This window comes from Balaenoptera borealis (genome assembly GCF_965194805.1).
Source record: "Balaenoptera borealis genome assembly, chromosome: 13".
In the NCBI taxonomy this organism is placed as follows: Eukaryota; Metazoa; Chordata; class Mammalia; order Artiodactyla; family Balaenopteridae; genus Balaenoptera; species Balaenoptera borealis.
Genome location: NC_138870.1, coordinates 52152360 through 52167080, shown reverse-complemented (window position 1 = coordinate 52167080; position 14721 = coordinate 52152360). Strand labels below are relative to the sequence as shown.

Here is a 14721-nt window from a genome sequence, read left to right as displayed (position 1 = left end):
GAATTTAATGGCATAAAGTTCATAATATTCTTTTATTCTCCTTTTGCTGTTTGTAGATTTCTGTATTGATGTTACCTCTCTTGTTCCTGATATCGGTAGTTGTGTCTTTTCCTTTTCTGGTGATCAAACTAGGTATTTATAAATTTTATTATCTTCACAAAGAACCAGTTTTTGGTTTCATTGATTTTCTCTATTTTTCTATTTCCTCTTTAATTTCTGTTCTGAACTTATTAGTAGTTCCTTTCTTCTGCTTGATTTAGGTTTAATTTGGTCTTACTTTTAGTTTGAGTCAGAAACCAAGGTCAGAGATTTCAGACCTTTCTTTTCTTTATAGATGTTAAGGGCTATAAATTACCCCCCACATACTATTTAGCTACCTTCCACAAATTTTGGTATGTTTTGTTTTCACTTTCATTTAGTTAAAAATACTTGCTAATATCCCCTTTGAGTTCTTTTTGACCCATGGCTTATGCAGAAGTATGTTAGTCTCCAAACATCTGAAGATGTTCCAACTGTCTGTTATTAACTTCTTATTTATTCCACTGTAGTAAGAAAACATATTTCATATGATTTAAATCCTTCTAACTTTATTGAGACAGGTTTTATGGCCCAGAATATAGTCTATCTAAATGTTTCATGTGCACACCTAAAAAGAATTTTCGTTCTGCTGTTATTCAGTGGAATATTCTATAAATGTCAATTAGGACAGGTAGGTTGATTTATTTCATTACTACTTTTCTGTCTACACGTTTTCTATCATTTATGGAGAGAAGAATATTGAAATATCCATTATATAATTGTGGATATTTTTCTATTTCTCCTTGCAGTTCTATCAGTTTTTGCTTCACATGTTTTCAAGTTATGCCATTAGCTGGGTATATATTTAGGATTATTATGTTTTCTTAACAAATTGTCCTGGCCCATTTATGATCATGAAATGAACTTTTATCCCTAGTAATGTTCTCTGTTCTAAAACTTAACGTCTGATATTAATATGGCCATTCCAGCTTTCTTTCGATAAGTGTTAGTATGTGTATTAGTTTTCTATTGCTACATAACAAATAACCATAGTAGTTTAAAACAACACCCATTTATTATCTCACAGTTCTATGGGTCAGAAGTTCAGATGGGCTCAACTGGGTTTTCTACTTAGGGTCTTACAAGGAAGAAATCAAGATGTCACCAGGCTGGTCTCCTATCTGAAGGCTCTGGGGAAGAATCTACTTCCAAGTCCATTCAGACTGCTAGCAGAATTCAGTTCCTCGTGGCTACAGGTATGAGGTCCCTGTTTCCTTGCTAGCTGTGGGCCCAATGACTCTCTTTGTTCCTAGAGGATGCCTGTCTTCCTTCTCACGTAGTCCCCTCCATTTTCAAACCAGCAATGAGTCCTTCTCATGCTTTGAATCCTGACTTCTACAGCTACCAGCCAGAGAAAACTCTGCTTTTAAAGGGCATGCACGATTAGATAAAGCTCACTGGGATAATCTCCCTTCTGTCATATAATATAAGTAATCACAGGAATGATATTCTATTCTCAGGTTCCACTCATACTCAAAAAGGAGATGATTATATAACAGGAGGGTCACTGGAGGTCAGTCTTACAATTTTTCAATCTCTTAATCTATTTGTATCTTTATATTTAAGGTGGGTTTCTAGTAGACAGTATACAGTTGGGTCTTTTTTTTTTAATCCAATCTTACAGTCTCTACTTCAAATTGGGATATTTACATTAAATATGACTGTTCATAGAGCTGGGTTTAAATCTACCATCTTACTATTCGTTTTGTATCTGTTTCATTTGTTCTTCGTTCTTTTCCACTTAAAAAAAATTTTTTTAAACATTGCTATTTCTCCTTAGTATGCATTGTATTTTTCTGCTTCTTTGCATTCCAGGTAATATTTGGTTGTATCCAAGATATTATAAATTTTATCTTGTTGGATGCTGGATATTTTTGTATTCCTACAAATACTCTTGTGTTCTGTTCTGAGATGCAGTTAAGTTACTTGGAAATAGTTTGATACTTTCAATTTAGAAGGATAAATTTTGCCCTTCTATAGAGGCAAACCCATTCTCTGCAGTCTACCCCGAGATTTATAAGGTTCTCCACTCTGGCTACTGTGAACACATTATTCCTGGTCCTTTATGAGTGAAACCGAGGGTACTATCAGTTAGATCCATTAAATTATAACTGTAACCTGCCTTTACTGATCAAGCACACTTTAACTGTTTTTATAAAAACTTGCATGTCCTCCAAGCTTCTCATAGCCTAAACAATAAGATATTTGCCTGAGTTGTTTTTCAGGAACTTGAAATCAGCTGTGTTCAGTTCTAGGTGGAGCTAAGACTGTTAAGACCACCGACTGTCCAACTAGGCTGTGTGAGAGTCCGCTTGGTGACTTTTGACATGAGAGGGCCAAAAACTCCACCCTCAGCACCTGCTAACGCCTCCATTTTCTGAACATGCGTCCCACAGAGAAGCAAGTAGCTTAGTTGCACCTGCACAGAATGACTATTACTTCACTCTTTCCTTATCACCAATTACCTTTTCCCACGCTCCCCACACCTCAGACCACCCTGCTTCTTTGTTCCCATAAATACCCTGAGCCTCTTGCCATCAGGGAGGCAGATTTGAGATTTGTTCTCCCGACTCCTCACTTGGTTGCCTTATGAATAAACCCTTTCTCTGCTGCAAACCTTGGTATCTCAGAATTTGGCTTGCTGTGCATCTGGCAAATGAACCTGATTTGGTAACATGAACCTAAACGATTGTTCCTTCAAATTCTTTTGGATGGTTCTTTCCTTGGCCTTGGGTAGCTTCCTCACATACATGCACTGGTCAACAGTCAGCTCTAGACTTATAAGAGAGCTTCTATAGATCTCTAGGTCTCTCTCTCTCCTTGTGTGCTGCTCATTCCTCTCTGGTACTCTGCCCTGAGAACTCTGGCTGCCTTGGTCTCCCTGGACTCCAAACTCTTTCTTCAACTAAGGGAGGTTGCCAGGCTTTGCGTGGGTTTCTCATTCTGTGCCGTGTCTCGGAAACTCTCTCAGTGCAGTAAGCTGAGGAAATCATAGGGCTCACTTCATTCGTTTCATACCTCTCAAGGATCACTGTTCTTTGCTGCCTTATGTCCAATGTTTTGAGAACCACTGTTTCACGTTTTTTGTCAGGGTTTTAGTTCATTCAAGTGGAAGGATAAGTCTAGTCCCTGTTATTCCATCCTGGCCAGAAATGGAAGTTCTGGTACTTATGTTTTATTCTCTTTAAATGTTATACAAGTTTTAGAAGAGCTGGCAAGTAGTAAAGGTTGTAGAAGATTAATGCAAAAATCCAAGAATGTAACCATATACCACTGATCCCCAACTTAAAGAAAAAAGTCATGTGCCCATTAGCAACATAATACACAATACAGCATTTCCCCCAAACAATAAGATAGTGCTTTCTAATTTACATTCTAGGTTTAAACGATAATAAACCCTTATTACATCAGAAATGACAAACAGAATTTGTCATGATACAGAATATAACTAATTATAACACAATAATCTGAATTCATTAGGTCAAATCTATAATACAGTCGGCCCTCTGTATCCATGGGTCCTGTATCTGCAGATTCAACCAACCCTGGACAGAAAATATTTGAGGGAAAAAAAAAATTTCAGAAAGTTCCAAAAAGAAAAACTTGAATTTTCCGTGTACCAGCAACTATTTGCATAGAATTTATATTTTATTAGGTATTATAGATAACCTACAAATGATTTAAAGTATATGGGAGGATACATAGATCATATGCAAATATTATGCCATTTTATATAAGGGGCTTGAGCATCCATAGATTTTCGTATGTGAAAGAGGTCTTGGAACCAATCCCCACATGGACACTGAGGGGTGACTACACAAAGAAATTTCTAATTTACCAATTTATTTACATTAACATTTTCCATATTACTATAACATACTGAAACGAACACATTTACAACCTGACTGAAAGAAGGAAATAATACCTTTAAGAAGCCCAGAGTTATCAATGGGTCCAGGATATACATTTTGATCTCCCATCTGGTATTTGTCCCAACTGTCAAATCCAACATATTTTTTCCACTGTTTGAACCAGCGACTATCGACTAGGTACCTAAAAAAGAAGAGAAATCGGTAAAGGAAAATACCAGGAACTACAAGAATAGCAGAAAATCTGTCTATTTTTTATATTTCATTTTATATCAAAGTACATGTCTACTTCAAAGGATTACTGAGAATAACTATAATGTCACAGTAGTAGAACAAAAATATTTCTCTTGTGTAAAGTATTATTTCTATTGTTCTGTAAAGTATCTACTAAAGACAACTATTAACATATACATTAAAAAAAATCCTTAACAGCATTTTAAAAAAACGCAATAGCTATTCAACAGAATATTTACCAATTGAACAAAATGGTAATTATAAGAATCAGTCAAAATAAAATTTTAAATGCAACATGGTAAAATATAAATATGGAAAATGGTTCTTTTGCAAAAAACTTACAGTATGTTAATTTTATATATTTAACTATCTTTTATGGGGTAAGGAAAGCAATTATTAAAGGTTTGCAAGATTGATTTTAGTAATTATAATCAAAGCTTTAAAAATAATTAGCTTCTTTACCAACAAAAGTTAATAACAACGATACTGTCTCCAATTGTTTCTCATACATTAGTAAAATCTGCTGGGGCAAACAGGACTGGTTTTTAATTGATTTCAAAAGTGTGATACCAAGCACTATAATAAGCATTACTGAAACTATATTCATCTTACTTTCAAATACCTAAATTAGTTTCTCCTCAGATGACCAGTGACAGAAAAAGTAAAATAATGGTTCTCTAGCAAAGAAAGCATAAAAAATTATAAATCTAAAAAACTTTACATTGATTTATATCTACTATGCTTTGCCACTGGTTCATAATTATTTTAAATTCTTTTCCAGAAACACTTGCCCCACACTTAACCAGGTTCAATCACAAACAAAAGCAAAAGTAAAGATTAATAAGATGTTTAAAGCCCACATGCATAACCAAGTTTTTTAGAAGAACATCATTCTAATATTTCTGTGCTTATAGCACTATACATACAGCACTATAGGAATGAAACGCTACAGTTATGTTTGAAAATACCTGAAGCAAAGGCACCAACATAGCAAAACCCCACAATTCTTAAATAATATTCATCAACAGTTTAATTCCCTAAAAGTGGGTAAGGCAGAATTATCTATACATGAGTATTCCAAACCCACTATCAGGGTTACACAATGGAAAGCCTCCAAATTGTAGATTTTGATATTTATGAGAAAATAAGAGTTGAAAAACTAAGTTTTAAGAAAACCATTTCTAAGATAAATAAAATAGATTAGACTAGAGATGACTTTATATGTTAAAATGATAACAAAGAAAATTATACTTAATTGTATATCACCCACTAAAATTTTTTTAGACTCTTTCTCCCTTGCAATTTAAACAAGATATTCAGACATCTCATTTGCTTTCTTTGCAAATAAATGTCATACTAAGCGATCTTTCCCCTATTCCATTCATCTATTTTTCTATCATTGTGCCAATTTAATTGTCTTAATTACTTTTATATTGGTATTACTCAGGGCACGTTCCCCCAGCTTCTTGTTGCAAACTGTCTTAACTATCTTTGGCCATTTGCTATTCCATACGAATTTTAGAATCAGTTAGTCAAGTTCCACAAAAAACCCTATTAAGATTTTGATTGGAATTGTGCTGAACTTATAGATTAACAATAATACTATAAAATGTCATTTATAAAACTTACATTAAAAACTATTTGTGGAATACTATCAAAATTCTATTTATATTTACTTAAAAGATATTTCTAAAAGATGACATTTTAGCTCTCAAAGTATTTAATAAAATCTTTAGTTTTAGTGCAGGGTTGCACTGGGCAGAATTCATCTGCTGCCATAACATTTCTAGTTCAACTTTCTTTCCTAGATCTTGAACTGAGTGCTTTCTGTACAATGAAACCATTATGACAGAAAACTCTCCCAAGTGATGAAAATTCAGCTGTTTTTAACACTACCTTCAATTGAAAATGGCCATCATATTTCTATTACAGGCACCTATAACTTACTTGTAGAATGTTGTGGTAATGAAACATGAGGGAAGGAGAAAAAACAGGAGCGTCAATTACTGAAATAATGTGTAGTTATAGGTGCACCCTTGAAATTAGATGAAGTGGACAAATAAATGAAAAAAATTTATTTCAAGACATTTACATGGATTTGTTGTACTGTAAAAACTCTAATCGTAATCTATTAAGAATCTGCCCAAAACACAAGATTCCTTAATTTTAACTCATAAAAGACTAGAACAAAATCAATAGCTCACCAAGATTACAAATAAGTGAACAAGGACTTGAATTTATTTTACATTCTCAACAGCACTCTTAATCCTTGATATGCTATTAGGGTCCAGATGCACCCAACTTTAGCTTCTGAGTTTCTTTTTTGAATAGTTATAACTATTTGTAAAGATTAATACTTCCTGGCTTTTATTCTTGAAATATCAATCTTTACAAATAGTTATAACTGATTTTAACATTAAGTCTAAAATGCTTAACATTGCCTAATAGGTCTTGCATGATCTGATCTGCTCCTACTTACCTCTCTAGTCTTAACTGGTACCATTTTTCTTTGTGCTGAGATCTAGTTCCTGAGCACACTTTTTTTCTGCCTCATGGCTCCTTCTGCCTCAAATATTCTCCTACTGCTCTCAACACCTAGTTAACTCTTATCATCTTTCAGATAGTTTAACCATCACTTTCTCAGGGAATCCTTCCAAAAGCTTCTCCCCATTTCCTCTTAGTTTGGAAAAGGAAAAACAAGATGGCAATCTCAGTCTACTAGATCTCAAGACTCTTTATTAACTTACAGGGATTACTTTTAATAATAACAAAATAACTAACATTTGAGCTTTACTCTTGGGCCAGGCACATACTTCTAAGCACTTTAATATACTGGCTCATTTACTCCGTTAACTACCCAATGAGGTAGGCACCATTATAATTTCATAGGCACACAGAAATTAACTTGTCCAAGGTTACAAAGTTAGTGCCAGACCTGTGATTAAGAAAATGTGTTATTAACATAGGGAGAAGCGGAAAGACCAATGAAAATAGCACAAAGAAAGAAGAACCAGGCTCAAATATATGTGGAACTATGCTGCATGCTAAAATCATTACAAACCAGTGTAGAAAGGTCTGGCTATATATACGAGAAAAATTAATTAAGAGCTCTATACCTCACATATGTAGTCAGTTCTATTCGAAAAAGCTTCTTACGAAAGCCTGAATGTGTTCAACATGATTGATACACAAGGGAATAGTAACACAAATTCAGTGCATGCTTAAGCACTACTTCACCCATAAGCAGTGCGAGGACTAGGGTGAGGCAAGTGAGATGCCTAAGGACCCTAACAGGGAGTGCTTCCTTAAATTTTACACCCTAGGTGCCTTGCTTGTCTCACCCTAGTCCTAACTGAAACAAACACTAGCTATATGTGGAAAATTTCCCAGGTACACTGAGCTGCACAGGTATGCACAAAACATACATTTTAAACATCTACCTACATTCACCATGTGTGTTATGAACCAAACTCTCCACATCTGGTGTTACAACTTCTTGGCAGATTTCGGATAACCCTCCTTCTACCATTTCACAATCCCACTTCAAGCAAATCTCATCTTTTTCAAAATAAAAATACCATATTTACTGCAGTATTAATGTATTTCTTAACCATTTAACATGTGTAAAACCATGCTACCATTTTTATTAAGTATCTTTTTAAAAAAAAATTTAGTGAAATTTTTCACTAAAACTGAAAAAATTTTTAAAGCTCTGTGCCCCAACCCTATTCTTCCCGTATGCCCTGTGGTTTTTATTGCATGATTTTGCATATAGCACAGTGATTTTTACGTACACATGCTGCATTACAGCAGAAACTGTACAAAAATAAATTGTAGTTGGATGAAAAACATAAATGTGAAAGCGAAAATATAATTTTTTAAAAGATACAGGAGAAAATCTTCGTTACTTCAGAATATAGGAAGAGTTAAGACAAAAACCAAAAAATCTTTAAGGTAAAAGTTGATAAAATTGCGAGGCTAAAATGAAAAGCTTCTGTTCAACAAAGGCACCAAGTAAAGAAAGATATAGATTGGGAAAGATACTTATACTGCCTATAACCAACAAAGGATTAGAACATGAAAAACTCCTTTAAATTAATTTTTAAAAAAAAAGAATGAAAAAAAAGGGCAATTCACAGAACATCAGAATGGCCTCTACACATATGAGATGTTCAATCTCATTAGCAATGTGAAAAATACAAATTAACACCATACCACATCATTCTCAGGAAATTGGTAAACACACAAGCACATGCACATGTGTCAATAATATTAAGTGTGGAGAAGATGTGTAGTAACTGCAACTCATAAACTACCAACTGGGGTATAAACTAGAATCCTCATTTTGGAGAGTAATTTGGCAATATTTATTAAAGATGAAGATGTGCATACCATAGAATCATGTATTGCCATTGCTAAGTTTTACCCTACAGAAACTCTTGCACATATTTACAAGAATACAACTGAAGAATACATAACGCAGCATAATTTGCAAATGGAAAATTGGAAACAAAAACCAAAACCAATATTCATTATTCCTACCAAGAAATACTACCCAAAAACTAAAATGAAAAATACTACATGTATTAACATGGATAAATCTCAAAACTGCAGTGCTGAATTAAAAAATACAAGCTGCAAAAGGCTACATGTAATATAACACAAACATATTAAGATAACATAGATATGCACACACAGTACAACTATATAAAAATTTTAAGCATGCCACAAATAATATTATCCATAGATCCACGCATATATATTAAAAATATAAGTAAAGAGAATAATAATCAGTTTGTGGATGGTGGCTCCCTCTGGCAAGGGAGGGAAGGGGTTAGGATTAGGCAAACATGTACAGGGAGATTCAACTGTATCTGTAATGTTTTATTTTTTTAAACTAAGAAAAGTGTACACAGGTGTTTTGTTACAGTTTTCTTTGTATTGTTTTCTGAAATATTTAATAGGACTAATATGTTTTCTATTTAATATACAATAGTTTATATATATCTTCATATACATACACAAAATGAAATGGAGTCAAATGTACAAACTACAAATAATGTTGCAGTCAACAAAGCTGATAGATTCAGCAAACGAAAAGAAATTTCAAGCATAAAAATAGGATAAAAAATATGTACAGCAAAATGTATAAAATGCATAGCTTTAGTTTTATTTTTTAAAGAAATTTATAATTTTCTATTACCTCATAGTTATCTTTTATATTTTATATTACCTCTTCCAAATCCAACAGATGAATTTGCATTAGATTTGAACAAAAAACTTACATAAGCTTTGAAGAATTTTCTTTAGAAAAACATGATTTATTTGATTATTTCCAAATTGATCAAATTATGATTCTGATATATAGTAATGTATTCATTTTCAAGAACTATTTCCTTTTGGTAACTAACGCCTAGTAAGTAAGCCAGAAAAGTAAAAATGACTGGTTGACATCTCATAAGAAAAGAAAAGCACAAAGTACAGAAAGTAGAGATTATTACCTTTGATATCTGGGAAGATAATATAAGCAAAACAATCAATCAAAAAATCCTAAAACTGACAGAAATACTGATTTTGAGCTGATCAAGCTTTAGTATCAAATATTACATTAAACTATAGACTTGCAACCATCTAAAATTCAAGTAAATACTAATGTGCAAACATCTAGATAGCCCAGAGTAGTTATTAATCACTTTACAATAAATAGACTAAGTTTCTAAACAAAGGAGTCTATACCTTAGAGATGAAACTAAAGGTGAAATATTTCTGAATAATATTGAGCCATCTGACTGTTCCCATATCAAAAGCTATGAAGCAAATGTACCAAAATATGCTCAAGATCATTTTACTTTTGACTGAGGCCTCTGGCTGTGGCTTAATCACTGTCATTCCCCTCTGTTTCAGTGGATTACAAGGGATTTTATGACAATGCCTCACACTAGGTCACGACCGATGATTCTCAAACACTAGAACATCAATATGAAAATATTTTAATCATGTTATTATCTGAGTTCAAAAATTACTAAAGAAAATTTCATGGAGATTAAAGAGCTATGGTCTTCAATCAATATCTCAAGTCCTTTAAAGATGACCCACAATCCTCCAGCATGTCTCCAGTTTAGCCTTCTCTATTTCCAATAATTTGCCAGTCTCATTAAGTCTCTAGCCCATTAGGCTGAATAGACAGCCTTGCTGCTTACTTTTCAACGAAGTAAAAGTCCCAACTTTCTTAGTCTTTTGTTCCACACCTTTATCATACCCGATTCCCTTATATATTGTGGAGGATATAACCCTCCTTAAATCCAAGGCTAATAATTTTTGTTCCTAGTCTTTGGATCTAATTTCCTTCTGCCTCCTTGGAGACTTAGTCATTAACAGCCCCTATCCCCTTGTTTCTCCCTGTATCTTTTCTCTCTTTTTTCAACTTAGCATATAAGAGGGGCCAACTCTTTTCCCCATTCCCCCTATATTACCTCCCAACTCACATATTCATTTCCTCTTCTATCTACCCCCATTTTTTTGACTTGTCCCTGCAGCCAAGCTTTCCTCAACCCTCACTTGCTCTTCAACCTAGCACAACAACAGATCTTCCTACCTCAATGGGCTCTCAAAAAGGTTCTCACTAAGTTACCAACGGCCACCCTAACAAATCCAAAGGATCCATAATTTTATTACCATATCAATGCTTTTAAAAATAATCTGTGATTCTACCTTTTTGGATGGGAGAAATATATATATAATATTATATATTATATCTAATAATATAATATTGTATTAATATGATAACAGTATATATTACATATAATTATATATATATATGTAACTTAACATTCTCTTCCTCTGTATAAATGTTAGTATTCCACAGAGCTGCTCTCAAATTTCTTCTTCTCTCACTGTAAATACTCTCAGTGATATTGTAACGCATACCAATGATTCCAAAATTTGCATTCCGAGGCCAGTCCTCAAGTTCTTTTTTACTCATGAATAAAGTAAGTATTTTCAAAGTGGGCGTACCTTTTGGTAAATGTTAGATCTTTGCCTATCAGGAACTTAGCAGAAAAGCACACCCAATAGCAATTTGTTTTCATGATTATTTTTGCTTATAAATTTTCTTATCTCCTGAAATGAGACTTAAGTAGATGTGAATTCTAAATTTACTGTAGAAAAAGTACTAGACCAGAGTTCTCTTTCTGACATTACTTGCTGTGAGGTCTTAGAGAAGTTACTCAATGCTAAACCTTTAGATTGTTCATCTTAGAAATGGAAATACATTCATTCAAAAAATATTTATTGGAGGTCTACTACATATATGCTATTCCGTATGCATTAGGTGTTAGCAAAATAGCCAAGAGCCTTATGTTCATGGAATTCAGAGTCTAGTGGAGGAAAGAGACAGTAAATAATTAAGACGTAGTAAAATACTGTAGTAAGTGCTGTGACGCACAGGGAGCTATGAAAGCATAATAAAGGGGTCCCTATTTAGAATAAAGGAAAGCCTTTTTGAAAAAATAATATTTTAGCATATGGACAGGAGTTATTTCACGAAGAATAAGATAAAAAGCTATCTAGACTGAAGGAACAGCACGTGCTAGGGCCAGAACAACTTCGGGAGTTAGGTATGCTGGAGGAGCTGACTAAATGCAGTTGGAGTTTATGACAAAGGGAGAAGAGATGCTAGATAAGGTAGGCTGGGGCCAGACTACATAGAACCTTTAAGGTAATTAAAGATTTTATCCTAAATGCAACAAAAGCCAATGAAAAATATTTAGAAGAGATATGATCTGATTTACATTTCATGATGACCACTGGCAGTATCTCACAGGATTGTTGGGAGGTTCAAATACTCATGAAATGTTTAATAAATCAAAAACGTACATAAAGTTATGAGTACTTCAATTGTATGGTGCTAAATATTCTAATGGCATCAAGAAAGACAATTTGTACTGTGGTCTGGACAGAATAATCTTCAATGGCTCCAGAGAAGCAGGGTCAATTTTAGGACCCAAAATAAATCTGAGTCAATTTTAAGACAGTCCTCAAATGCAGAAAAGCTACTGTAAGAACTAAAAAAGCCAGGTTGTAGGTTTTTTGTTGTTGTTTGGTTGTTTTGGGGGGATGGTAGTGGGGAAAGATAGGAGAGTCTCAAAAGTTGTTTAGTGTTTTTATACACACTAGAAGCAAATATAAGAAAGATATAAAGGGACAAATAAATGACAGAAATAGTCCTAAATACAAAGACACTTAAAAGCAGTACAGGGAAATGGGGAAATCCCAAAAGCTGGATTTAGAAAACCACAGAGCTAGTGAATGTATAGTTGTTTTTTTTTTTTTTTTGATTAGTACATGTTTATGCTGACAACTTTCAGATAAGCAGTTCCTTCTTAATTGCCTAATACTGACATAAATATGACGTTTATTTTTTCTAAAAAATCCTACCTTTTTCTCCTCAAAGTAGACATAATACTGTCACTCTTTTACAACTAAGAAGATACACAAAAATTTCAGCCTAATCCAATGTAGCACACTTAATCTGAGAACAACATGTGTAACTATTGTGCGTAGAATTAACAGCATAAACAATTTTGGATATTAATTCACTCTATGACTAATCCTCTCATTTAATAAAATACTGTTTAAATTACATGAGTTGCAATAGCATGAACCATTTTTAATACTAAAAGAGATATTAATAGTATCTAGTATTTTATTTATTTGTTTTTTTGATGTGGACCATTTTTAAAGTCGCTATTGAATTTGTTACAATATTGCTTCTGTTTTGTTTTGGGTTTTGGCCACAAGGCATGTGGGATCTTAGCTCCCTGACCAGGGAACGAACCCGCATCCCCTGCATTGGAAGGCAAAGTCTTAACCACTGGACCGCCAGGGAAGTCCCGTATGTAGTATTTTAAATCGTTATAAACTAGATATTTCACTGAATTTTTTTAAGTACCACAAACTAAAACTCATCAGTAAAACATAACCAAAGAAAGCTATGAAGTTCTTTCAAATAAACCATCAAATAAACCAAATAATCATCCCTTTATATCTTAATTTTTAGATCTGAAGCGTTTCCAACCTATTTTCTGCTCTGCACATTAAATTCATCAGTTGGCAAGAACTAATTTTTATGACCTCTTTTTACATCTAAACTAAGAGACAAATAAAGAACTCAGGAAGGAGGCCAAGTAAGATTGGGAAAGTGAAAAGAAAACCCACAGAATCAGGGAAAGTTCTGCAAATCATCTATCTGATAAGGAATTTGTATCCAGAATACATAAAGAACTCTTAAAACTCAATAATAAAGAACGAAATAACCAAATTGGAAAATAGGCAAAGGATCTAGACAGACATTTTGCCAGATATACAAAGGGTCATTAAGCATATATGAAAAGATGTGCAACATCATTAGCCACTATGAAAATTGAAATCAAAACCCCAATAAGATACCACTTCACATCCACCAAGATGGCTATAATCAAAAAGACAGGCAACAACAAGCACTTCAAGGATGTGGAGAAACTGGAGCCCTCATACACTGCTGGTGGCAATGGAAAATGGTGCAACTGGTTTGGAAAAGAGTCTATCAGTTCTTAAAAAGCAAACATAGAGACTTGGCAATTCCATTCCTAGGTATACACCCAAGAGAAATGAAAACTTATGTCTTGACAAAAACTTGCACACAAATGTTCATAGCAGGATTATTTGTAACAGTCAAAAATTGTGAACAACCCAAATGTCCATCAACCGATGAAGGAATAATTGAATGTGGTATATCTATACAATGGAACATTTTTTGGAAATAAAAAGAAATGAAGTACTGATACACACAACAAAATGGATGAACCTAAAAAACATGTTAAGTGAACGAAGCCAGGCACAAAAATCACATATATGATTCTATTTACATGAAATATCCAGAAGGCAAATATATAGAACAAGAAATTAGATTAGTAGCTGCCAAAAACAGGGAGATTTGGGTAGAAAAGGGGCAAGAGAGACTGCTAATAAGTATGAGGTTTCTTTTAGGGATGATAAAAATATTCCAAAATTGATTGTGATGATGGTTGCACAACTTTGTGGACATACCCAAATCCAGTGACTTGTACACATCAAGTGGGCAAATTGTATGATATGTGAATTATATCACTATAAAGCTCTTGTATTTAAAAAAAGAAAAAAAAAGAGAGTGAAAGGGCCATAGATCTGGATGGAATTATTACGGATGGCTTTACAGAGATTGGTTTTGAAGAAAGTGAAAGTCAGGGCTTAGTAAAATGTACTGGAAATAATATGAATGATGTGTAAAGTCCTATAAGGTAGGAACACGTAAAGACTTTGCAGGAAACGGGAACCACCATCTGTATCAAAGAGCTATATTAGTTAGAAATGAGACTGCTACGACTAGAATGCTAAACCAGAAAGACCTAGAAAATTCTAGAGGTTCCTCACATGGATAACTAGATGAATGTGGTGTTTTACTAATATGACAAAGCTGTCACTTCTTGATTCTAATACTTTCAAGTATTCATCCCTCAAAAAA

At 33.7% G+C, this 14721-nt stretch overlaps 1 protein-coding gene across 8 annotated transcripts in view; it reads right to left on the bottom strand.

Moving 5' to 3' along the window:
• Positions 1 to 14721, bottom strand: part of USP15 (ubiquitin specific peptidase 15) — a 122363-nt gene that overhangs the window by 98578 nt on the left and 9064 nt on the right. For 7 of the 8 annotated variants that reach the window (XR_014233484.1, XM_082351212.1, XM_082351213.1 and 4 more), the window contains exon 2: positions 4004 to 4131. Coding sequence is in view for 6 of the 8 variants with exons in the window: in XM_082351212.1 (XP_082207338.1) it covers positions 4004 to 4131 (128 nt within the window). In the remaining 2 variants the exon portion in view is untranslated. Of the gene's footprint in view, positions 1 to 4003; positions 4132 to 14721 lie in introns of those variants that run through there. The other variant, XM_082351210.1, reaches the window with a different exon arrangement.